The following is a 26,746-nucleotide window of genomic DNA, read 5'->3' on the forward strand; positions in this document are numbered from 1 at the left end:
TTATTTCTTCACTGCAATTGTAAGGGAAAGTAAGTTTTTCCAGGGTTATTGAGGTATAATTGACATATAGCATTGTATTACTTTTATGTGTACAACATGATTTGATAGATCTATATATTATGAAATGGTTACCACAATAAGTTTAGTTAATATCCGTAATCTCACATAGTTACAATTTGTTTTTTTGTGATAAGAACTTCTAAGATCTACTCTCTTGGCAACTTTCAAATATATGATACAATATTGTTAACTTTAGTCACCATGCTGTACATTACATTCCTAGAAATTATTAATGTTATAACTGGAAATTTGTACCTTTTGACCACCTTCATCCATTTCACACACCCCTGTCCCCTGCCTCTGGCAACCACCAGTCTGTTCTCTGTATCTATGAGTTCAGTTTTTTTAGATTTCAAATATTAGTAATATTGTAACATTATTTGTCTGTCTCTGTCTGACTTACTTCACTTAGCAAAATGCCCTCAAGGTCCAAACATGTTGTTGCAAATGGCAGAATTTCCTTTTTTTTTATGGCTGAATAATATTCCATTTTATATATATACGCCACCTTTTCTTTATCCACTCATCTGTCGCTGGAAGCTTAGGTTGTTTCTATGTTTTGGCTACTGTAAACAATGCTGCAATGAACAGGGGGGTGTAGATATCTTTTTGAGTTAGTGTTTTCATTTCCTTTGGATAAATACCCAGATGTGGAATTGCTGGATCATATGGTATGTAGTTCTATTTTTAATTTTTTGAGGAACCTCCAGACTGTTTTCCATAGTGGCTGTACCAATTTGCATTTCCACCAAGAGTGTACAAGGGTTCCGTTTTCTCCACATCCTTGCCAACGATTGTTATCTCTTTTTTTTTTTTTTCATGATAGCTGTTCTAACAGGTATGAGGTGTACCACATTGTGGTTTTAATTTGCATTTTCCTGATGGTTAGTGATGTTGAGCACTTTTCATGTACCTGTTGGCCATTTATATGCCTTCTTTGGAAAAATGTCTATTCAGTTCATCTGCCCATTTTCCCCTATTTTTAAATCAGATTATTTGTTTTTTTGTTATTGAGTTGTATGAGTCCTTTATATTTTTTGGATGTTAACCCCTTGTCAGATGCATAATTTGCAAATATTTTCTTCTTTTCAGGAGGTTGTCTTTTCATTTTGTTGATGGTTTCCTTTGCTGTGCAGAAGCTTTTTAGTTTGATGTAGTCCCATTTGTTTACTTTTGCTTTTGTTGCCTTTGCTTTAGGTGTCAAATCCAAAAAATCATCGCCAAGACCAATGTCAAGGAGCTTACCACCTATGTTTTCTTCTAGGAGTTTTATGGCTTCAGGTCTTGGATTCAAGTCTTTAATCCTTTTTGGGGTAGTTTTTGTGTACGGTGTAAGATAGTGGTCCAGTTTCATTCTTTTGCGTGTGGCTGTCCAGTTTTCCCAACATCATTTATTGAAGAGAATGTCCTTTCTCCATGGTATATTCTTGGCTCCTGGTGTCATAAATTCATTGACTGTATATGCATGGGTTTATTTCTGGGCTCTCTATTCTGTTCCATTGATCTGTGTGTCTGTTTTTATGCCAATACCATACTATTTTGATTACTATAGCTTTGTAATATTGTTTGATATCAGGAAGTGTGATGCCTTTAGCTATGTTCTTCTTTCTCAAGGTTGGTTTAACTATTCAGGGTCTTTTGTGGTTCCCTACCAGTTTTACAATTGTTTGTTCTATTTCTGTGAAAAATGAATTTTGATAAGGGATTGTATTGATTTTGTAGATTGCGTTGGGTGGTATGGACATTTTAATGATATTAATTCTTTCAATGCATCAGCATGAAATAGCTTTCTATTTATTTGTGTCTTCTTCAGTTTCTTTCATGAGTGTCTTATACTTTTCAGTGTATAGGTCTTTCACTTCCTTGGTTAAAGTTATTCTGAGGTATTTTATTCTTTTTGATGCAATTGTAAATGGATTGTTTTCTTAATTTTTTTTTCTGATAGTTCATTATTAGTATATAGAAACAACATATTTTTATGTATTGATTTCGTATCTTACAACTTGACTGGGTTAATTTTATTAATTTTAACAGTTTTTTGGTGGTGTCTTTAGGGTTTTCCATATATAATATCATATTATCTGCAATAATGTTATAATAACATGATATTATAATGTTATAATAACTTAATATTATAAGTAATGATTTTACTTCTTCCTTTCCAATTTGGATGCCTTTTATTTCTTTTTCGTGCCTAATTGCTCTGGCTGTGATTTCCAGTACTATGTTGAATAGAAGCAGTGATAGTTGGCATTCTTGTTTTGCTCCGAATCTAGAGGAAAAGCTTTCAGCTTTTCACCAGTGAGTATGATGTTAGCTGTGGGCTTGTCATATATTGTCTTATTATGTTGAGGTACCTTCCCTCTATACACACTTTATTGATGTTTATTTTTTTTTTTATCATGAATTCATGATAAATTACATCAAATGCTCTTTCTTCATCTATTGAGATGATTATGTGATATTTTTCCCTTCATTTTGTTAGTCAGTGTATCACATTGATTGATTTGCAGATGTTGAACCATCCTTGCGTCCCTGGAATAAATTCCACTTGATCATGGTGTATGATCTTTTTAATGCATTGTTGAATTTGGTTTGCTAATGTTTTGTTGAGTATTTCTGCATCTATGTTCATCAGGGATATTGGCTTGTAATTTTGTTTTCTTGTAGTGTCCTTGTCTATTATTGGTATCAGGGTAATGTTGGCCTCATAAAATGAATTTGGAAGTGTTTCTTCTTTTCTATGTTTTTGGAAGAGTTTGAGTAGAATTGGTATTAATTCTTTAAAGTTTTGGTGGAATTAACCATTGAAGGCTTCTGGTCCTGGACCTTCATTTGTTGGGAGGTTTTTGTTTACTGATTCAATCTCCTTGCTAATAATTGGTCTGTTCAGATTTTCTATTTCTTTATGATTCAGTTTTGGTAGGTTGTATGTTTCTAGGAATTGATCCAGTTTTTTCTAGGTTTCCGATTTGTTGGTATATAATTGTTCACTGTAGTCTATTATGATCCTTTGTATTTCTGTGTTAGCAGTTGTAATGTCTCCTCTTTCATTTATAATTCTTTTTTAGTCTTCTCTCTTTTTCTTGGTAAGTCCAGCTAAACATATGCCTATTTTGTTTATCTTTTCAAAAAACCAATTATTTTTTTATTGATCTTTTCAGTCTCTATTTCATTTATTTCTGCTCTGATCTTTGTCATTTCCTTCCTTCTACTAACTTTGGGCTTCATTTGTTCTTCTCTTTTTTCATTCTTTGAGGTGTAAAGTTAAGTTGTTTATATGAGATCTTTCTTGTTTCTTAATATAAGATTTTATTGCTATGAACTTCTTTCTTGGAACTGTATCCCATAAGTTTTGCAGCATCCAATAAGTTTTAGTATCTTGTATTTCCATTTTTATTTGTCTCAGGGTGTTTTTTGATTTCTCTTTTGACTTCTTCTTGACCCATTGATTGTTCAGGAGGTATGTTGTTTAATCTCCATATATTTGTGAATTTTCCATTTTCTTCTTATAATTCATTTCTATTTTCATACCACTGTGGTTAGAAAAGATACTTGATATGGTTTCAGTCTTCCTAAATTTATTAAGATTTGTTTTGTGGCCTAACATATGATTTATCCTGGAGAATGTTTCATGTGCACTTGAGAAGAATGTGTATTCTGTTGCTTTTGAATGGCATGTTTTGTAAATGTCCAAGTCCATTTGGTATAATGTATAGTTTAAGTCCAGTGTTTCTTTATTGATTTTTTTTTTTGTCTGGATCATCTATCCGTTGTTGAAAGTGGGGTATTGAAGTACTATTATTGTTGTGCTGTTTATTTCTTCCATCAGGTCTGTTAATATTTGCTTTATATGTTTAGGTGCTCCTATGTTGGGTGCATAAATATTTATAAATGTTACAAAATCTTGTTGGAGTGATGCCTTAACCATTATATAATGATCTTCTTTTGTCTCCTAGAACAGTCTTTGTCTTAACATCTGTTTTGTCTGGTATAAGTGTAGCTACCCCTGCTTTCATTTGATATCCATTTACTTGGAATATCTTTTTCCATATCTTCATTTTCAGTCTGTGTGTGTCCTTAAAGCTGAAGTGAGTGTCTTGTAGGCAGCATATAGTTGACTCTTGTTTTTTTAAATCCATTCAGCCACTCTATGTCTTTTAATTGGAGAATTCAGTCCATTTACATTTAAAGTAATTATTGATAGGTATGTACTTACTGCCATTTTGTTCTTTTTTTTCTGGCTGTTTTGTAATTCCTTTGTTTCTTTCTTATTCTCTTCCTTTGCCATTTGATGATTTTCTGTAGTGGTATGCTTAGATTCTTTTCTCTTTCTCTTTTGTGTATCTGCTATAGGTTTTTGCTTGGTGGTTACTGTGAAGCTTGCATAAAACGTCTTATATTTATAACAGTCCCTTTTAAGTTGATAGCAACTTAAGTTTGAGTGTATTTTAAAGCTCTACATTTTTACTCTCCTCCCCACATTTTATGTTTTTGATGTCACAATTTACATCTTTTTATCTTGTCTATTGATTAACAAATTATTGTAAAGTTATTTTTACTGCTTTTGTCTTTTAACTTTCATACCAGATTCATAAGTGATTAACCCACCACCTTGACAACATTAGATTATTCTGAATTTTACTATGTGTTTTACTTTACCAGTGAAATTTATACTTTCATATGTTTTCCTGTTACTAATTACCACTCTTTTGTTTCAACTTAAAGAAGTCACTCTAACATTTCTTGTAAGGTTGGTCTAGTGGTGCTGAACTCCATGAGCCTTTGCTTTTCTAGAAAACTCTTTATCTTTCTTTCAATTCTGACTGAGAGTTTTGCTGGGTAGAGTATTCTTGGTTGATAGTTTTTTTCTTTCAGCACTTTGAATATATTGTGTCACTCCCCTCTGGCCTGCACATTTCTGCTGAAAAAATCTGCTTATAGTCTTCTGGGTGTTCTTTTGTATGTAAGAAGTTATTTTTCCCTTGCTGCTTTTAAGATTGTCTCCTTGTTTTTGACTTTTGACAATTTAAGTATAATGTGTCTTGGTTGAGTTTCTTTGGATTTATCTTATTTGGAACTCTCTGTTTCTGGATCTGAATGTCTGTTTCTTTTCTCAGGTTAGGGAAGTTTTCAGCCCTTATTTCTTCAAATAAGCTTTCTGCTCCCTTTTCTCTCTCTTCTCCTTCTGGGATCCCTATAATGCAAATATTGGTCCACTTGATGGTGTTCTATAAGTCTCTTAAGGTATCTTTACTCTTTGTCATTCTTTTTTCTTTTTGCTTCTCTGGTTGGATTAATTCCATTGCCTTGTCTTCAAATTTGCAGATTCTTTCTTTTACTTCATCTAGTGTGCTTTGAATTCCTCTATTGAATTTTTCAGTTCAGTTATGTATTCCTCAGCACTATAATTTCTGTTTGGTATTGTCTATCTCTTTGTTGAAATTCTCACTTTGTTCATGCATTGTTCTCCTGACCTCAGTAAGCATCTTTATGACCAATATTTTGAGCACTTTATCAGGTAAATCACTTATGTCCATTTCATTAAGGTCTTTTTCTGAGGTTTTATGTTGTTCTTTGATTTGAAACATATTATTCTGTTTCTTCATTTTCCTTGACTTTCTGTGTTGGTTTCTGTGCATTAGATTAAATAGCCACCTCCCCCAGTCTTGAAGGAGTGGCCTTGTGTAGGAGATCAACCTTATCATTCAGCCTGGCCTTAGCTCTTGACTGTCTCACACATCTTTGTGATTATCCAGGCAATCTTCTTTGTTCTTAGTGGCTCTCAGTTGTTGAGGGTGTGCCAAGACCTGTCAGTGTCCTGATGGGGATGATCTCAATCAGCACCTAAGTGCAGGCTGATTGGAAGTTGGACTCTCAGGCAGCAGCTTTTAAAGTATGCAAATATACCTCTTTCAGGGAAAGACTGAGAGATGGTCATTTTTCATGTCCACTCCTTCTGTGCTGAGCTCCAGAGGGACACCCAGCCAAGAAGTTCTCTGCCATAGTCCCACTGAACTTGTGAACACAAGCCCCTCTGAGTACCAGAGCCAGATGATCAAGGGATGTGTCCTCTGGGCAGTAGCCACAAAAGCCAGAGTGCCAGATGTGGCCTCAAACTCCCTTCTTGGGGACACTGGTAACCTGGAGTAGGGCAGAGGGAGAGCAGGAAGATGGTGCCTGCCAGCCTCCCTGGTCTTTGGAAAGGATTGCAGTAGGTCCCTAGTTGTGTGTCAAACTAGAAGCCTGACCACTGCAGCCCCCAAGAAATGCAAATAGGCCTCCCTCAGGGAAAAATTGGGAGTTGGGTGCCTCTGACTGCTGCCTCTCTGCTGAGCCCCCGGATGGTAGCTGGTCAAGAACTGTTTCTCTGTTTGCTATAGTCCTGAGGAGCCTGCAAATGCAAGCCCTGCTGGCCACCAGAGCCAAGTGACCAAGATGTTTGTCCTCTGGCTGGCAGTCACAAAAGCCAAGGTGCCAGATGTGTGCATAAGCTCCCTCCAGGGAGACACCTACAACCTGGAGTGGGTCTGAGGGATAGCATGAAGATGGTGCCCACTCGCCTCCCCTGTCTCTGGAGAGGGCTGCAGTTGGCCTCTAGACCTGTGTTAAATTAGAAGCTTGACTCTCAGGCTACCGCTTTTAAGACATCCAAATAGTCTTCTTTCAGGGAAAAACTGGGTGTTTTAGTCTGCTGACTCTGTGTTGAGCCCTGGAGGGACAGCCATGGTGAGTCCTCGTGAGCCCATTAAGAACTGTTTCTTTGTTTTTTATAATCTTGTGGGTGTCGTGGATGCAAGCCCTGTTGGCTTTCAGAACTAGGTGTTTCTGGGCCCCATCTCCTAGGTGGAGGTTGGGGCACTAGATGTCGGGTCTAAACTTTTCACTCCTCAGGTGGAAGCTGGGTTTTGTGAGTTCCCTCCCAATTGTATGTTGCCATGCCAAGGATGGGTTTATGGTGACATTGTGTCTCAGCCTCTCCTACCTGTTTCAGTGTGGGTTTTTTTCTTGTTTTCTCAGTGTGTAGGAGTCTTTCAGGTAGTTTTTGGATTTCTTTCAGAAGGAACTGTTCCATATGTAGCTGTATATTTGGGGTATCCATGGGAGGAGGTCAGTTCAGGAGCCTTCTATGTCACCTTCTTGAACTGGAACCCTGAAAGTAATTCATAAAAGTTTTTAATGATTTGTAAAATAATGGTGAGGCCTTTAGGAACTGTGCATATGGAGGATTATTATGATGTATATGTATTTTTTTTCGGGTGGGGGACCTATGGAATTTTGTTTTAATATACTTTAAGGGAATATATATGAAGATATTGACATTTAACCAAACAGAAGAATTTTCTCATTGAAGTAGTTTGTTTTCCTATTTGGGGATACCTGGCAGAGACCATGTTTTGGTCATCATTTTATACTCCATAGTGCTTTGTACACTGTATTGGTAAATAAATATTTGTTATATGAATGAATGAGCACTTTGTAAGGATTAGGTATCATTTTTTAGAAAAAATTGATAGCAGTGTCACTCTCAATTTTAAAGCACTGGAATGAGATTCTTTCAGCAGATATAAAAAAATCAAGGATACAAGTTTTTGCTAATTCATCATAATATAACAGAAGCTAGACTTGCTCATATTTAGTAAGAAAAGGAAATATTGGAAAAAATAATGGATAATTAACATTAGTCTGGCATCTTGGTTGTATGGTTTAGTTTTTCTTCTCAAAAAAATTAAATTGACATCAAGAATAATACTATAGAAATGTTTACTGGTGGCATATTAGTCAATAGGTTATTTGGAGATAAATTCAATAGATAGCAATTATGGGCAGCTATTTCAGCGCAAGTTTGAACATTTAATTAAGTTGTAAATCCATACTATTCTCTCTTTTTATTGTTTGTTTTACAATATGGATTGCTATGTTTTGTTGTCACTTTGTTTTAGTATAAATAGCTTTAAATATGTGATACTCCTAATATTAGGAGATCATGTTGTAGGAATTGAAATCTTAAATCTAATACTCAGATATATTTTATTACCTTAAAACTATTGTCAATTTAAAATATGACATGAAATTACTTTGTCAGTTCTTTGGCAATTTTTAAAAAAATTCATCTTCTTCAAAATTCTGGTGTCATCATTTAGCTCTATTTTAAAAGCTCTCTTTATATTGCAATATATTTAGATGGATAATTTATGGATATATTGTATAAAATATTTTACGCATAAAAAGACATTAATAAAGTTTTTTTATATGGAGTAATGTATTTTTATGTATAAATATATAATTAAAGTTTGCCTAAATAGGGCTGAAATTTAAGATATTTCCAGTTTTAAAAATATGAGACAATTTTTGCTTCTAGATATATTTGTTCTCATTATTGGAAGTGAAAAGTTCATTAGTTTTTCTACACACACACACCCCTTAAATATTTTATTTTATTTTAATGGATGTAAGGTGACCATCAGCCAATCTCTTGATGGGCTCTTGATGGGTCCAGGCCCACTTTTAGTATAGGTCAGTTGATTGCGTCTCATACAATTATTTTTGCCTAAACCACACCTATACTACATTGACTAAGATTTCCAGTTTTGATATGTTTATGGAAGGGAACTTAATGAAACTTGAAAAGCTACCTAACTGCAGAATCCTTCTTGACATTTTACTTTCCCTCGCTTCACCCCAACTTTTACCGTTTTTTCTTTCCACACTCGACCTGGTGACATTTCTATCAACTCACCTTTACTGAGTGTCTCTAAGCATTCAAATTAGTTTTCAAGGAAATAACAGATTTTTTTGTATTATTATTTGATAAGTTTATATATTTAATAAAATTACGTAATTACAACTCACATGAAAAGGTTGGGGAACAAACTAACAGACTCTTGGTACACCTCAATTAGTGGGAGCAGAAAGGCTCCAGTATACTTGAGATAATTCTTTAGTATTGAGCAGGAAGGAGGGATTATTAATATGTTGCTGAGAGAGAATAAAAAGAGTTGATTAAGCTAGAGTAACGTTTAAGAGAATGTGTCTTGGGCCGGCCCTGTGGCTTAGCGGTTAAGTGCATGAGCTCCGCTGCTGGCGGCCCGGGTTCGGATCCCGGGCGTGCACCAACGCACCGCTTCTCTGGCCATGCTGAGGCCGCGTCCCACATACAGCAACTAGAAGGATGCGCAGCTATAACATACAGCTATCTACTGGGGCTTTGGGGGAAAATAAATAAATAAATAAAATTATTGAAAAAAAAAGAGGACGTCTCTTGAGAGCTGCTACTATATCCCAACTATGATGTTGAGAGATGTTTCCATCAGTTTTATAGAAACTAGCCCCATCAAATTTTATACTTTATAAAAATTTATAATTTTATAGAATTAGCCCTATCAAATAATTCCCCAGCTCATTTTGATTATTCTCAATGGTGCAGGGCTCGGTGGCAGGTTGCCTATGTCTTTCTACTTTAGTTAACTCAATATGCTGTCCTGCTGTTGCCTTTACATGGCCACGGCTGTTCTCCGATGCATGACTGCTGCTGGCCTTGAAGGTGAGAATGCTGCTCTTTCTCTGAAATGCTTTGTTAGGGGGAACCAGGACAATGCTCAGTTAGGGATAGTTATTCCCCACTACTGAGGCAAGACCCTTCTATATACTCTACCCAATGTCCCACAAGTTGTGAAGTTTTGCATTCTGCTGGTGGGAAGAAACCCTATTCCCAGCCCTGTGGGAGTGCCAAACACTGTTACCTCAAATCCTTTCGGATGGCTCTTTCCTTAGCCTTGGATAGTTTCTTTCCATGTATAGGTTGGTCAGTATTCAGCTGAATACTCAAAGGGGAGCCTCTGCAGATCTTCTGAACTCTCTCTCTGTGTAGTTCTCTTCTTTCCCATTCTCTGTCCTGTATACTTTCACTGCCATAATGTCCTGGGATCTCAGCTTTGTCTCTTCAGCTCAGAGAGTTTGCCTGGCTCTGTCTTAGTTTCCCCTTCCTGTCCGTGGCCTGGAAAGTCTCTCAAGGCGGTAAGCTGGGGCTATCAAAGGGCTCATCCTGTTTGTTTCCCATTTCTCAGAAATTACTGTCCTTTATTGCCTTATGCTTAGTGACTTCACAACCATTTTTTCATATATTTTGTCCATTTTTTGGTTGTTTAAGGTGGGAAAGAAATCTGGTCTTTGTTATTCTGCTTTGGCTGGAACCAAATTATAGCTTTTAATAAGAGTTTCCTGAAAGTTTGAAGATAATGAAAGGGAAATAAAACACAGCCAATAGTTTGCAGTGGCAACCATATGCAGCTGCCTTCTGAGTCCATAGGTCTCACTGATGTCCTTGTAGCTCCCAAACCTGAGTCTACACAGCAGCGGCCCTAGCTTTTCGGCCCTTCGCTCTTGCCATGATATGGTTTCTCTGTATCATACAAAACATTTTTGCTCCTTGCAGTCAAACTGTCTCAAACGTTTTAAAGGAGGGTTTTTGCTTTTTTTTTTTTTTAACATCTGTGTAAGTTTAGGACCTAGCTGAAGTCATCCTCCCCTCTTCTCTGCCAAAAAAAGATCAATCTGCTTCAAAGTTAAATTCAAGCTCCTACCTCTTAGGAGCTTTCAAATTCTAAATGGCTGTTTCCCAATTAAAAACAAATAAAACCAAACCCCTAGTGCCCAGTTATAGGCTGGGAACCCCATTATACCAGAGTATTTATTATAAATTGAGTCAATTAATATGCACTAGTGCGTGTACATGCATGTGGTATATTAAAACACATACAGAGGGGTGGCGAGAGGCATATACTAGGAATCTTAATTGAATCATAAATATAATAATTATAAAAGTTGGAGGAAATTTGATCATCAGTACTTGCCCCTTTTTATTTTGATTATTCTTTCTCCTCTGGATGTTTCGCTTATACAGTGTTTTCTTTGATTTTCAAGGTTATAATCAATATAATCACTTATAGAAAGTGGAGTTGTACTTTTAAATGTAGCAAAGGAACTTGCTATTTAAATGAACCATATAGGTATCTTTTATAAAGTGAAGATATTTTTTAATTTATCTATTTGGCCAAGAATTTTTCTTTTTTATAATTCTGGAGTTTATTCATATGATCATATAAAATTTTTATATATCAGATTTTTGTATATTCAGAAGTTTTCATATATTACACTTATATGTACACAAGATGCACCTGTATAAATCTTTGTAGAGTATATACCTTAATACCTTTTTCAAGCAGGCATTTCGTTAACTGATTTTTTTTTTTTATGAGGAAGATTAGCTCTGAGCTAATATCTGATGCCAATCCCCCTCTTTTTGCTGAGGAAGATTGGTCCTGGGCTAACATCTGTGCCCATCTTCCTCTATTTTATATGGGTCGCCGCCACAGCATGGCTTGACAAGCAGTGCCTCGGTGCACACCCGGGATCCGAACCTGTGAACCCTGGGCCACCAAAGCGGAGCATGCACACTTAACTGCTATGCCACCGGTCCGGCCCCTCCTAACTGATTTTTTCGAAGATTAAAAAGAACATATTTGATAGGAAAGGACCAGAATGAATCCAGTAGAAAGAAACTTTCTGAATCTAGTTCTTGTGGTATTTTCAAGACCTTTAGTAAGTTGCTTTTATGTATAGAGTAGGCTTTCTTGAAGGAAGAAAGTAGTTTTTTATTTGTATGTGTTTTAAAAGTGAAATTTCCTATTTATTAAACTTCAAAGTAAAATTATTATAAGAAAGATTGGGAGTTACATTTCAAAAACAATAGACTTGCGAAGTGTAGACTTTCTAAAGCACAGATGCTAATATTCTAGATAGAAAGGAAATTTGTTGAACCTTTTTTTCTATTTAATTAGCAAAATAGCCATTTTCTCCTGACACAAGTCAATTTGGCAGTGAACTGGCTAACTTCTATAAAGAAGCTATCTTTGTCAGTAGCTGGACATGTTGCCTTTACCTAGAACATTCCTTCATGTGTCCTCTGACACCTCAGGCAGAGGTAGGTCCTTCTCTGTTCCTCAGTGCTCTGTACAGTTCTCTACCTGAGCCCTGCTTAAATTATATCACAGTGTTAGTTGACTTTCATTTGTGAACTTCTTGGGCTGCAAAATTGCTGCGTATTGATTTCTATATCCTGAATGCTGGGAACGCCTCTGTGTTATATAAGGAACAACAAATGTTTGTCAAAGGAAAGTTGAATAATGTTCATTCACATATTCATTCAGCAACATACATTCAGTGTATTGAATATATGCCATAGAGTAGACACTGTTCTAGACCCTGGGAATACTGTGATGATCAGGACCAATGCAGTTCTTACTTCACTAGTCTTATTGATTCAGAAGAAAAGACAGGCGTTAATACAAGTCATTACAATAAATGATGATATGAGTTATGATAGGAAGCATAGAATCCTACTGTAAGACCTGTCTTAGTAATGAGGGTCTAAGGCTTTACAGAGGAGATGATGTTTACATTGGGGCTAGAAGTCTGAACTGAAACCAGCTGAAAAGTGTTGGGAGTATTGTGGGGGAGGGAAGGTGATGAGTCCGGTAATAGGAACTTTACTTACTGAATCTTTATTGAAGTATTACAAGAGTAACTTTTTTTCTTCCAACAGTGCTGCTTGGTTGACTCTTCATATTACCTTAATAGAGACAAAGACTGTGATAGTTGTTTAATGTTTAAATGATCTTTATCTGAATATGGCTCTTCAGCCAGTTGTTCAACATCCCAACATTTTAGAGTCAAGAACACATAATTCTTTTTTGATATATATTTAGCTTTAGTATATGAAATCAAAGACAGTATTCTAAAAAGGCTATCATAACTTTCCAATTCAGAATCATGACAAGAAAAGATACTCTTCTTTTTGTGGGAATTCATCTGCTCTCTAAATTTCAGAGGTAACTTTAATTTTTCACAGTCTCCTAGCAGCAATTCTGACTTGCAGAGAAACACATAAAAATCACCATTTACTAATCTTAAAAATTTACCATCTCTACTAGAAGTTTCCAAAGAAAATAACAGCTAATATTTGTTGAATGCTTTCCATGTTCAGATACTGTGCTAACTATATGTTATGGACTATATCTCATGTAAACATCTCAGAAACACTGTGAAATAAGGAATATTTTTATCTCTTTTCTATAGACGAGGAGGCTGAAAGTATTTAAGTGTCCCAAGTCTCAAAACTAGAATAAGAATTTGATCTCAGAAGTGTCTGAATTCAGAGTCTGACTTCCTAACTTGATATTGCTTAAGAGATCTAAATGTGATATATTAACATGCTGAGACAGTTTCAAACCCTCTTCACAGGTTTTGTCCATTATAAGGAACATTATTCTTTGTTATATTTAATACAAATAATGTATTCCATTTTCTTTATGCTGAAGTTCATGAGTAAATGAAAACTAAAATATTCGTGGAGTAAAGTAGACAAGACAGGCCCTTTCATATGCTGTTGGTGGGATGGCTGTGTGTTGGAAAAATTTTTGGCAATATGTATCAGAACTTAAAATTCATTTGCCCCTCGGGGCCGGCCTGGTGGTGCAAGTGGTTAAGTGCGCGCGCTCTGCTGCGGCGGCCCGGGGTTTGCCGGTTCAGATCCCAGGCGTGCACCGACTCACGCCTTGGCAAGCTATGCTGTGGCGGTGTCCCATATAAAGTGGAGGAAGATGGGCATGGACGTTAGCCCAGGGCCAGTCTTCCTCAGCAAAAAAAGAGGAGGATTGGCAGATGTTAGCACAGGGCTGACCTTCCTCACACACACACACACAAATTCATTTGCCCCTTGACTCAGCAATTCTGGTTGTAAGAATTTATCCTACAGCTAAATTTGCTCATGCAGGCAAAGATATGTGTCATGGGTGTTCTTTATAGTATTGTTTGAAATAGGAAAGAGTTGGAAGTGATTTATGTATTCAGTAGGGACTTAGTAAAATAAGTTACAGTCGTCAAGAAAGTGTAACTTTTTTCAAGCATTGTAAAGAATGACAAGGGGGCCGACCCAGTGGTGTAGCAGTTAAGTTTGCATGCTCTGCTTTGGCAGCCCGGTGTTAGCAGGTTCCAGGTGCAGCCCTATGCAGGGCTCATCGAGCCATGCTGTGGCAGCATCCCATATACAAAGTAGAGCAAGATGGGCACAGATGTTAGCTCAGGGCTAATCTTCCTCAGCAAAAAGGGGAGGATTGGTGAGGGATGTTAGCTCAGGGCCAATCTTCCTCACCAAAAAAAAAAAAAAAGAATGGCAATACCAGCTAATTATGTCTTTACTAAGTTCTAAGCACTGCTCTTATTTAATCTTCATAAAAATTATAGGAATTATTATTATTAGCTCCATTTACAGAGGAGAAAAATGAAGCATAAAGAGATTAAGTGATTTGTCCAAGGTAGTCGGACAGAGACACTGAAGCAGAACGGCTTCAGAGCTCACACTTGATTACTGTGCTATATTGCCTCCTGGTTATCTATTTTCCAATGGGAAAAGAAATAAATTGATAAGTGAAAAGAACAAATTGTGGAAAGTTTTTATATTATACCATTTGTGAAGAGGTTCTATATCTATATCTTCTATATGTTTCATTTATATAAAATATCTCTATATAAGTTTTCTTGTGACATAAATTCTCTTTTGTATAAAATATACATAAATATGAATTTATATGAATATATGTGGATATATTCATAAAACACACACATATAAAACATACATATGAATATATGTACTTATAAATATACATATGCACATACATAAAACATACATTCATGGAAAAATTTCTGGACTTACAAAAACTTAATGAGTATTTTTGGGTATTAGTATGGAGACTTTTAAAAAATTTTCACTCTATACTCTTCAATATGGTGAATTATTTAAAAGTAATGAGCACAAATTGCTTTCATAATAAAAATGTTTAAATTGCAAGTGGAACTTTATCAGAGTAAAGAGCTTCTACAAGACAAATGAAACCAGAATCAAGATGAACAGGCAACCCACCAGCTGGGAAAGAGTATTTGCAAAACATACATCTGACAAGGGGTTGATCTGCATAATATATAAAGAACTTACACAACTGAACAACAAAAAAAACAAACAACCCGATCAAAAAATGAGCAGAAGAAATGAACAGACACTTCTCCAAAGAAGATATACAGATGGCCAATAGGCACATGAAAAGATGTTCAACATCATTAATCATCAGGGAAAGGCAAATCAAAACAACACTAAGATATCACCTCACTCCTGTTAGAATGGCTATAATCACCAAGACAAAAACAACAAATGTTGGAGAGGATGTAGAGAAACAGGAACCCTCATGCACAGCTGGTGGGAATGCAAACTGGTGCAACTTCTATGGAAAACGGTATGGAGATTCCTCAAAGAATTAAAAATAGAGATGCCCTATGATCCAGCCATCCCACTACTGGGAATCTATCCAACGAACCTGAAACCAACAATCCAAAGAGGCTTATGCACCCCTATGTTCATTGCAGCATTATTCACTATAGCCAAGAAGTGGAAGCAACCGAAGTGTCCCTCGACTGACGATTGGATCAAGAAGATGTGGTATATATATATATACAATGGAATACTACTCAGCCATAAAAAAAGACAAAATCGTCCCATTTGCAACAACATGGATGGGCCTGGAGGGTATTATGTTAAGTGAAGTAAGCCGGAAAGAGAAAGACAAACACTGTATAATCTCACTCATATGTGGAATATAAACCAACACATGGACAGAGAAAACTGTATTGTGGTTACCAGGGGCAATGGGGGTGGGGGGTGGGCACAAGGGGTGAAGGGAGACATATATATGGCGATGGACAAACAAAAATGTACAACCCAAAATTTCACAATGTTAAAAACTATTAAAACATCAATTAAAAAAAATAAGTTTAAATTGAAAAACAAAAAATAGTGAATGTGGTAAATCTTTAACAATTATTTTACTGGAGAAGAGTAAAGGGACTTTTTCTTTTCATTTTATACCCTTCTGAACTGTGAGCTTTTGAAAATGAATGAGTACACATTACTTTTATAATAGAACATATTTTAAATGAAAAAACTTTAAAAATAGTGGACATATTTCTCTAAAAATTATGAAATATTTCTGTGACCCTAAGTTTAGGATATAGTTTATTCATTATATTGACAGTTTAGGATAAATTTGCCTATGTTAAACTTTTGTCAGAGAGCTGCTGTCTTATTATCTTAAAGGTTAGTTCTTTTCTAACATCTATTGCTTTGGAAAGTAACTCAATGAAGATTTACCTTATTTTTATAAGGAAGATTGTTTCCGATTGAAGTCTTAGTAATGAAACATTTCACAGCAAATGAGATTCAGCAAGTGTAGAAGTTGATGACAAATTTACTAGATATTGCTAGTCAATTGAACATGGTTTTCTTCCAGGAAAATGGTATCATGCTTCTTAAACTCCAGAGCATTTATCACAAAGAAATGTCAATTTGAAACTGCATTGTTTATTAAAACACAAAGTTATAGTGTCAACTGACAGTATTTTAATATTATGCTTAGTCATGGAATGTACTTGGAATTACGTTGGATGATAAATGCTGAAATAGGCGTAGCTTAAACTTAAATTATAACTTATTGGGGCTTGTGTTTTTCAGGTGAAGCTCTGAAAGTATCAGCTGAGAGATTTGCAGATGACCCCTGTTATCTCCCGAAAAGGGAGGCTGTGGTTCAAGCTGCCCGTGCCTTGTTGGCTGCAGTTACCAGACTCCTTATCCTCGCAGACATGATTGATGTCATGTGTCTTTTGCAGCACGTGTCAGCTGTAAGTAAAAGATGGCTTAGTTTACCTTAGCATTGTTCTCACTTCTACTTCCATTCTCTGAACCTGGCATCAATCCTAGTGCATCCCAACCTCACTCTTATTTCTGAATGTCACCCATTAGAAGCTGACTGAATTGGGTTGTGAAACTACTGTATACCTCAAAAGAACAAAGCCAGAAGTTTGTTGTAAAGCCAGTGGGAGATTGAAAAAAATAAGATGACTTACTGATAAAGAAATGACTAGGAGAAAGTTCTAGGCTTTCGACCAAATGGTTATGCAAAAATTATTATGTCCTATATAAATATATAAATAAATATATAATAATATAGAAAATAAATATATAAGTATAAATAATTTGAAAAAGAGAAACTTTAAAGCTTAAGACATTTGGAAGTTTATCCTAGTTTGTAAATCAATACTACTTTGCTAGCTCCTCTTGATCCAAGATAAACAGTTTACAAGTAGCATGTGACATCTGTAGTAATCCATTAATGAAAAAGTATAAATGGATTACGAGTAAAGAATATATTTTAACTAGGAGACTACAAAGGCAGCAAGATATCCTGCTTGCTTTATTTTGCTAAACAAATCCATTTAGCAAAGCTTTAGTAGAAAGAGAATTTTATTAAAGCATTTTTTACTTTCTTAATTTATTTAGTTTGACCAAGACATTAATAGTGTCCAGATGAAAAGGTTGCAGAGAACCTCTTGGAGTCTCTGTTCTGTCTCCTGCTTTAGATAAGACCCTTGTTCTTCCTTCCATAAATACATCTGCATTTTTGTAAAGGTACCTGGTGACTGTAATATCACTACTCCATTAAGCAAATGATGGCCTTGTCTGATTGACCTTGTCAAAATCATTTTCTCTAAGTGCTAAACTAAACCTGTCTTTGCATCTTTCTATTATTCATTAATGTTTATTTATTTATTTTCTTCCTTTGGTGAGGAAGATTGGTCCTGAGCTAACATCTGTGCCCATCTCCCTCTATTTTGTATATGGGACGCCGCCACAGCATGGCTTGATGAGAGGTGCATGGGTCCACGCCCAGGATCCGGGCCCACGAACCTCGGGCTGCTGAAGCGGAGCACACAAACTTAACCACTATACTACCGGGTCGGCCCCTCATTAATGCTTATTTAACCCTTAAGTACATTGACCTTCCCTTTAAGCTCTCATATTCCCTTTCTTTTGATAGTTTTATTACTGCAAGAAAGACTTTGATACTCTTTTTTGTTGTTTAAGTAGATTTTTAGGAAAGGGATTAGTTCTTGTCAGTAGCAGCTATCTACTAGTGGATTTGTAGGTGAGATAATTGAGCAACGTTTCTTGTTACTTGGTTATTGGTTTGTTGAATACCTTAAATACCTGAACATTTCTGAGATTCATTGTTTTCATATGTGAATACAGACATTAATAAATGCTATAACCAGAAATGAGTATGAAAGATTAAGTGCCAGGTAATTCCTAGTTTCAATGACCCAATATTTTCCATGTTTTAGACTCTAGATTTGTTGATATAGTGCAGAATGAAAGGCTTTTGTAAAGTGAAAACTGCTACCTTCATAATAAATTAAGAGGTAACTATATATATATAAATGTGGTATATACATATATACACCACAAGCACCTTCGCTACCATTTTAATTGAATGCCACTAACTGCTAGGCACAGTGCTAGGTAATTCACGCACATAATATCATTTAAATGAAGCAGGAGTTAAGTGTAGATCAAAGAAACCAAGGTACTATCTTTTGCAATAAAAATTATAGTTAATATTTAATGTTTTTTTGGTAATGTACCAAGCACTGTGCTGAATTATGTCCTTTAATTCAATCCTCACAATGGCCCTATGATTATGATTCCTATGTTACAGATGAAAAAACTGAAGCATATTGAATTTAAGAAACTTACTCAAGGCAATAGGAAAAAACAATTTTTGGGACTTAGAACTCCAAGGTTTAGAAAAGCTTTAACTATAAATAGCTTTTCAGAAATGTTTAGACAAGTTTATGGGCCTATAATAGGTTGTTAAAGGAATTTAGTTAAGTATATCAGGAGGAGGAGGCATTCTTAGCTCTAACCACCCTCTCCCACATTTGTTGTTGCCTCATCAGAGCCTGAACTTGGGCTAGATCATTTAAATCACTTATAAGTGTGTATAGTACAACAATGATACCTCATCTATGAAAAAGGGAAGACCTTTGTGATAAATTGTGATAGTTTTTCATTATTTCATTTTATGAAAAATTTATATTTGAATTGCATTATCAACTCAATTCTTTTGAGGTTTCACATAGAATGAAGACAAACAATTTTTTTGAGATCATCAAGATTAGGATTATTTAGCCCAACACTTCCCCCAAAAGTATTCTGCAGAACCTATCATATCAATATGCAACATGAAAAAAGGTTTTTTTTAATGGTCAATGTTGCACACAGAAATTCCCTTTGAATGTTTTTGATGCACATTAGCACATTAAAATCGATGAGAAATATCGAAGCAAAGAAACTTGACTTTGCTTAACCCAGAGTTTCCCAAATTTCTTGACCTTAGAACTCTTCTATGATATATTGATCCTGGAACTTTCTGAGACCATACTTCAGGAAATAGTGGTTTAGAATATTTCTAATGTTTATGGTTATATTAAATTTCTACTTGGAATGAAAAAAATCGTAGTGGAGAATCTTTAGTACCCTTACAGTCTAATATCTTACTGAAATAGATTCTCTTGCAATATGCAATGCACACAACTGTATAACAATATATGTGATCCCTAACAGTGATAGCCATCTCAATTGTGTGAGATAGTGAACCTGATTTTTGACAGTTCTAATCGTTGGAGACATTTTTCTCAAACTGAGCTTAAAGCTGCCTCCCTGCTACTTCCCTTCACTGCTTCTAGTTTTGCTTTCTGGAGCAACACAGAGTCAAGGCAATAGGAAAAGGCGTTTTTCAAATAACTGATGATTACTCTTAGGCCTTACTTGTGTCTTCTCTTATCTAGGCTAAAATTTCTTGACCCTTGAACATTCCTTGTATGACAGTTTCAGACTACTCTGGAAACTCTAGAATTTCCGTATCTTGTATGATTTTCAGTTTCCTGATGAAATTTTCAGTCTTGATCTTGATGTACTTGAACTTGGTAAGCAGGTTTGTTTTATGGTAAAAGTTTGAAAACTTCAGTGTCTGGGCTCCCTGGGTGTCTGCTTGTGCTATCATTATGCCGTTTTTGCTCATGGTATCTTGTCTTCTCACGTTAATGGCTGTTTGTGTGCTAAACATTACCTCTTCTGGAGCTCATCTCAGGAAATTTTTCACTGTTTTATTAGCTCTTTGATGTTTTTAAAATGAAGTATTTTATGTTTTATCAAATCTTATTAGTTTTCTTCAGTAGAAGGATTGGACTGAAATACTAATTTGCCAATACAAGAAATAGAAGTCCTCCAAATCATCTCTGAAATCCTTTTCTATGCATATTGTAGGTTATAGGTAACTCTCATAAAATGTTGAAATCAAAACATCTTGAAATAAAAAACTCTCTGATGTGAGCATTCCGTATTGTACTCGGACAGTTGCCTCCCTGATTTAATATCTAACATTATCTTACCTATTATGATAGCCTTGTCATGCTGTTGGTTCATACTGATTTTGTGAGCAATTAAAACCTCCAAGTCTCTGAACTCAAACTACTCTTAATCCAGGTCTTCCTCCTCTGATCTAGTTCTATCTTTTTATATGTAAAAGTAGATGTCACATTTATATTAATTGAATTTTATCTTGTTAATTTTCACTTTTTGTCACAGTTCATCCAGATGTTTTTGACTTTTGATTTTGTCTTCTCCTCCTAACCTGGTGTCATTTTCAGATTTCTTTAACCAAAGTATTCATGAAAAATTGTTTAATGACTTGGAAAGCAGTGATATTAGCTTCCTTTCAGATGACATCAATCAAATATTAACACATTTTGAGTAAAGTTGTTGAAATGAGCTTCAAACTTGCTTCATTGGTCTACTAACTATATAAACCATGTTTCTTTATTTTATCCTCAAGCACTTGCTCAAAGGCCTTCCTGAAATCAAGATGTATTGTCTGTGACATCACAGATTTATCACTCTAGTAACCCCAGTTATAAAGGAAATGAGGTTAGTTTGGCATGACTTACTCTTAACAACCCCATAAGAGCTCTAAGTGACCATTGCTTGCCTGCTTTTATTCCTTCCTTCTTTTTTTTTTTTTTATGACCTTCATTTTTCAATTACTCACACTCCACTTACTTATGGTTGTAAACCACTTGTGTGCTGGGATCTCCTTGCCCTTAAGATCTAGATATAATTGACTTGAACCTTCATTCCATGTCCTGTCATGTATGATGTTCTCCCCAAGATTTCTGCAAATTCTTTGCGGCTCATATTCTCAGGGTCATCTTTGGCTCCAAGCTTTTGCTTCTGCTGAATTACTTTAGTTTATGGATAGTCTTTCTGTCCCTATTCTATAGTGTGTTAATCCATAATTGGAAGTTGACCCTTTTCCCCTTGATTTTACCACACACACACACACACACACACACACACACACACACACTTTCCAATACTCCCTGTTTGTGTATATGGCAAACCTTTTAGAAACTTGGGAAGATGGAAGGGAGGGGCTTCTATAGTGTAACAGTATATTCTATGTGGCTTAAATTTGTAAATTAGAAATCTTCAAAATCCTTTAACAACTTCCTCTCATTGTTCTTCCATGTCCTTTCTCCCTACCTATTCTCCTTCGTTCTCTCTCACACCCCTAAATTCCTATTCATTTGAATGCGGTAAGAGTTTCTATTTCTCCACCAGTGACTTGGCTTCTGCTAATTTGTGCCCTCAGATATCACTATCCATCTTAAATTACTCCCTAAGGTATTTTCCTAAATATAGACAGTTTCTTTCCTAAGAAGAATTCTGTAGTCAGCTGTCTCTCTGTCCCTCTCTCTCTCTCTCTGTCTCTCTCTCTCACACACACACATCCTACTATATAATAACCTATTATAGATGTTTTTTGAGAGGAGGGTGTCAACTTTAAAGATATAGATTTTTTCTTCTGGGCACACACTCTTCTTTCAAAAGCAGTGGGCTACATTTTTATTTCTTGCTCTTGTTTTGCGTATAAAGGACAGAAGCCTGCCTCTCCTTTTTTTCTCTGATGTTATCTTACTATTTCATGCAAGCTTCTGCGCATATTGGGCTTTTCTTCCCCTGGCACTCTTATATTAATTCCTGCTACATTTTTTGTGTTTATTCTTTATGGAACAGTACCAAAGAATTCCTCTGTTATCACAATGTTTCCTTTAGTGGCCTTACTCTTTTCTTCCTTATTATGATTTTTTCCAAATAACAGAATTTTTCATTCCTATTGAGGTATATTTCCTTTTAGATGTCAGGTAAAATGAGATGTTACTATACCTTTTTTTTTTTTTTTTGGTGAGGAAGATTAGCCCTGAGCTAACCTCTGTTGCCAATCCTCCTCTTTTTGCTGAGGAAGATTGGCCCTGAGCTAACATCTGTGCCCATCTTCCTCTGTTTTATATGTGGGATGCCTGCCACAGCATGGTCTGATAAGCAGTGTGCAGGTCTGTGCCTGGAATCTGAACCTGCAAACCCTGGGCTGCTGCAGCGGAGTGCACGAACTTAACCACTATGCCACCAGGCTGGCCCCAATGTTACTATACTTTTGATTAATAGTCTGTACCTATACATTTCCTGATTTCTTTATAATTTCTTATCTTTATTAAATTATTCTCTTTCCTCTGAGATTGCTCCCAGAGATGAAATTATGATCAAACATTTACGAGGAGGTATACTGAGACCACCAACTAGTACAAATATGATTCACTGGGTAACTCTCAATAGGATAAGTGCTGCCAACCAACAGAGAGTTAATATATAGTTAAATATATCAAGGATTCCTCACTTGGCAGTTCTTTTTTTTCGGTGAGGAAGTTTAGCCCTGTGCTAACATCCATTGCTAATCTTCCTCTTTTTGCTGAGGAAGATTGGCCCTGGGCTAACATCTGTGCCCATCTTCCTCTGTTTTATATGTGAGATGCCTGCCACAGCATGGCTTGATAAGCGGTGCGTATGTCCACGCCCGGGATCTGAACCCGTGAACCCCGGGCCGCCGAAACAGAGCACGCAAGCTTAACCACTATGCCACCAGGCCAGCCCCCTGACTTGGCAGTTTTAAAGGTATCTACTTCCTTAAGGAAATACATGTTTTCTTCTGGGGCAAATAGGTCCAAATCAAAGGTAAGAGATGACAGAGAGAAAAAATGATATTATTTCAATATTTAATTATAGAAACTTGGAAAGGCAATTTGGCTTTATTATCACCATTGCTCATAATTTTCTATGGGACTTTAGGTTAAAAATTTTTTCTCTTTGGTATTGTTCAAGTTTTTTGAACTTTTCTGTCAATTTATACTTCTCAAGATTCCACATCCTATTTTATTGGCATCTAGATTTTAGAAGGGTCAATTTTATTTGAGAGAAAATTGGCTTGGGTGTCTCTTGCTTTCTTTAGGGGTCAGGACAATGTGAAGAGAAAACATGGCTTTTGGCAGCAGGGAGACCTTGCTTGAATCCTGGCTCCGTTGTTGATTAGCTGGATAACTTTGGGAAAGTTAAGAATCTGTGAGCCTTGGTTTCTTCTTCTGAGCTATAAGGATAATAAAACTTACTCTGAATATTTTGAAAGGGTCCTGTGAACATTAAATGATATAATGTATAAATTATCTGGACAGAACTGGTGTAAATTCTCTTTCACCTTCCTTCCTTTCCCTGTCCTACCTTTCTCCACCATGGTACCTTGCTCCCGCTTTTTGACTCTTCTACTCAATATTGTCCTCATTACTAAAAAATGAAGGGAAATAAATTTGACTCCCGAGTTGAACAAACTTTTCTGACTTTTTCATTTGTCACACCATAGACAGTTTTATTATTTTTTAAATGAGAATGTTGATCCCTTTGGATTATGGAATAGACCAATATCGTTATACGAAATGGGTCCGGTATTTATTAACTCCTTATGTCAAATACGTATTTGATATTTGCTATATACATTGTTATAAAGCATCTGTACACTGAACAATAGTTCTGAATATGAAGAATATTCAGAATGTTCACAGCAAATCACACATTACCATATTGGTAGGTGAGACTTTTTGAGGCCGTTCTCTTTATTAAAAGGCAGGTATATGCCAGCAAAAGGACTTTCTAAAGCTTATTCATATTAAAAATATCAGCAATTTATGAGGAGAGAAATTACTGGATAATTAAGAGCTGGTAGAAGCCAAGTCTATTCTACAGAAGATCCTAGGCAAAATACACAGGGAGATATTAAGGTTTAAAGAAAAAAGCAAGTCTCAAGACTGATATTTAAGATGGAATAGGAGAAACAAGAAGATGGAGACAAATAGGGAATAAGTACCTGAATTTGTGCTGAATTTCATACTGAAAACTTTAGGGACAAAGGAAATTTAAGCCATATAAAACTTTTAACTTTTCAAAAAGACTAGCCTCATTCCAGGTAGCTCCAGTTTGATTAATTAAGTAGTCCATTCAGCAAATGATCCTTTTTTGTGTGTGCCAGTCACCATACTATGTGCTACAGATTCAAATTTAGAAAAAACACTATCACGGTCCTACTCTCCTAGAATTTATAGATTAGATAAGAAATAAAATTAACAATATAAATTGCTATGATAGAAATTGGTGTAAGGTGTTATGGAGGCATGATGGTAATTGTATCAAGGGAGTGTTTTGAGTGAATAATGCATGGCCAAGTTTGGAGAAAGTTAACCAGACAAAGAAGGTAATGGACACAGAGAGCATTTTAACTGGAGGAAACAGTACATGCTCAAAGACCTGCAGTACTTCTGAATGGCTGGGATGAAGGATGATTGTGTAGGAGGAACAAGAGTTGAAACTGGAAAGGTAGGCATAGACCTACTTGTGAAAGGCCTATGTGCTAAGTTAAAAAGTTTAAACTATAGTCTGAAAGCTAAGGGGGAACCATTAATGATTTTTAAGCAGAGAAATAGCATAAACAGATTTGCACTTTAGGACCATTACTCTGGCAACAGTGGACAAGGGGGCCAGAGCGGAGGCAGAGAGGCCGGTGATGAGGCTGATGCAGTCATCTCATTGTGAAATGATGGTGTGGGGTAGGGAATGATGAGAAAAATGAAGGAGGAACAGTCTACAATTTGGAAAGTGATTGAAATCTGTTCAGAGGGAGAGGGAAGCATCAAGCAGCCTTCCAGCAATCTAATTGAGCATTGAGGACATTGATTTGCTGTTTATGTAGAGGAGAAGCAGGTTATGGATTTTAGACGTATTGAATTTGAGGCACATATGAGAAATAAATACTGAAAAATATGTTTGGAACAAATAAGACAAGAGATAGATTTGGAAAGCCTCAAGAAATAAGCATTAGGACAAGCAATAGGTTTGTATGAGGTCACCTGGGGAAGTCTTATAGTGTGAACTTAAAGCTTTGGTCTCAAATCTTTGAGACCTTGTGTTTTAGTGGAAAATTGACTGAATGAAGGATCAATAGGTTTGTGTTCAGTCTTGCCTCAGTAGGGAGATTTGGGACACCCTCTCACTGGAGTCTCTGCCCCTGGCACAGCACCATATGATCAGGTAGAGATCACTTAGCTCTTAGCTTCTCCTAGGGGAGGCAGGGGTAGGTTCGGAGTTCAGCACTCCTACTTTTATGAGGGGGCTCCCCAGAGGACTGGCTATTTCTTGCCAGTCTTGGAAGTCTGATGGATCCAGCACAGTCTAGCCACCTGGGGAGGGAATGGAGAGAGTAGTTTAGGCTGGTAGACACCACAGCTCCCCCCCCCGGCTCAGCACAGAGCAAACAGACAAAAACCGCAGTTGCCTGTTTCTCCCTGGGAAGGGAGAGAGTTATTATACACTGCGCTGGTTGGTGGCAGTCTTGTCCTGTATGAAGCCAGTCCTTGAAGACTAGGCAAGGTGCCTGATTTGTCTGATATGCAGATACTAACACAGAGAGTCAAGGAAAACGAAGAATCAGGTAAAGATGTTCCAAATAAAGGAGTAAGGTGCATCTCCAGAAACTAACCCTAATGAAACAGTTATATGATTTGCCTGACAGAGTTCAAAGTAACAGGCATATAATGGCTCATCAAGACCAAGAGAACAATGCATGAACAAAGCGAGAATTTCAACAAAGAGATAGAAAATATAAAAAGTACCGAACAGAAATCATGGAGCAAAAGAACACAATAATTGACCTGAAAAATTCACTAGAGGGATTCAACAACGAGTAGATCAAAGAGAAGAAAAGATCAGCAAACTTGAAGAGATGTCATTGGAAATATTTCAGTCACAGGACCAAAAAGAAACAGGCAGTTCGGATCCCAGGCGCACACCGATGCATCGCTTGTCCGGCCACGCTGAGGCAGCATCCCACATACAGCAACTAGAAGGATGCGCACCTGTGACATAACAACTGTCTACTGGGGCTTTGGAGAGAAAAAGGGAAAAAAAGGAGGAGGATTGGCAATAGATGTTAGCTCAGGGCTAGTCTTCCACAGCAAAAAGAGGAGGATTGGCATGGATGTTAGCTCAGGGTTGATCTTCCTTGAAAAAAAAAAAAGAGACGACTCAAGTAAAATCAGAAATAAAAGAAGAGACATTACAACTGATGCTACAGAAATAAAAAGGGTCATAAGGGAATACTATAAATAATTATACGTCAACAAACTGGATAACCTAGAAGAAAGGTATCAATTCCTAGAAACATACAACTTGCCAAGACTAAATCATAAAGAAATAGAAAGTCTGAACAGACCTATAACTAATATGGAGGTTGAATCAATAGTCAAAACT

At 36.3% G+C, this 26,746-nt stretch overlaps 1 protein-coding gene across 1 annotated transcript in view; it reads left to right on the plus strand.

Moving 5' to 3' along the window:
• Positions 1 to 26,746, plus strand: part of CTNNA3 (catenin alpha 3) — a 1,506,614-nt gene that overhangs the window by 47,865 nt on the left and 1,432,003 nt on the right. The window contains 1 exon segment of the mRNA XM_058544370.1: positions 16,679 to 16,845. Within this exon segment, the coding sequence (XP_058400353.1) occupies positions 16,679 to 16,845 (167 nt within the window).

Source organism: Diceros bicornis, chromosome 6 (genome assembly GCF_020826845.1).
Source record: "Diceros bicornis minor isolate mBicDic1 chromosome 6, mDicBic1.mat.cur, whole genome shotgun sequence".
Lineage (NCBI taxonomy): Eukaryota > Metazoa > Chordata > Mammalia > Perissodactyla > Rhinocerotidae > Diceros > Diceros bicornis.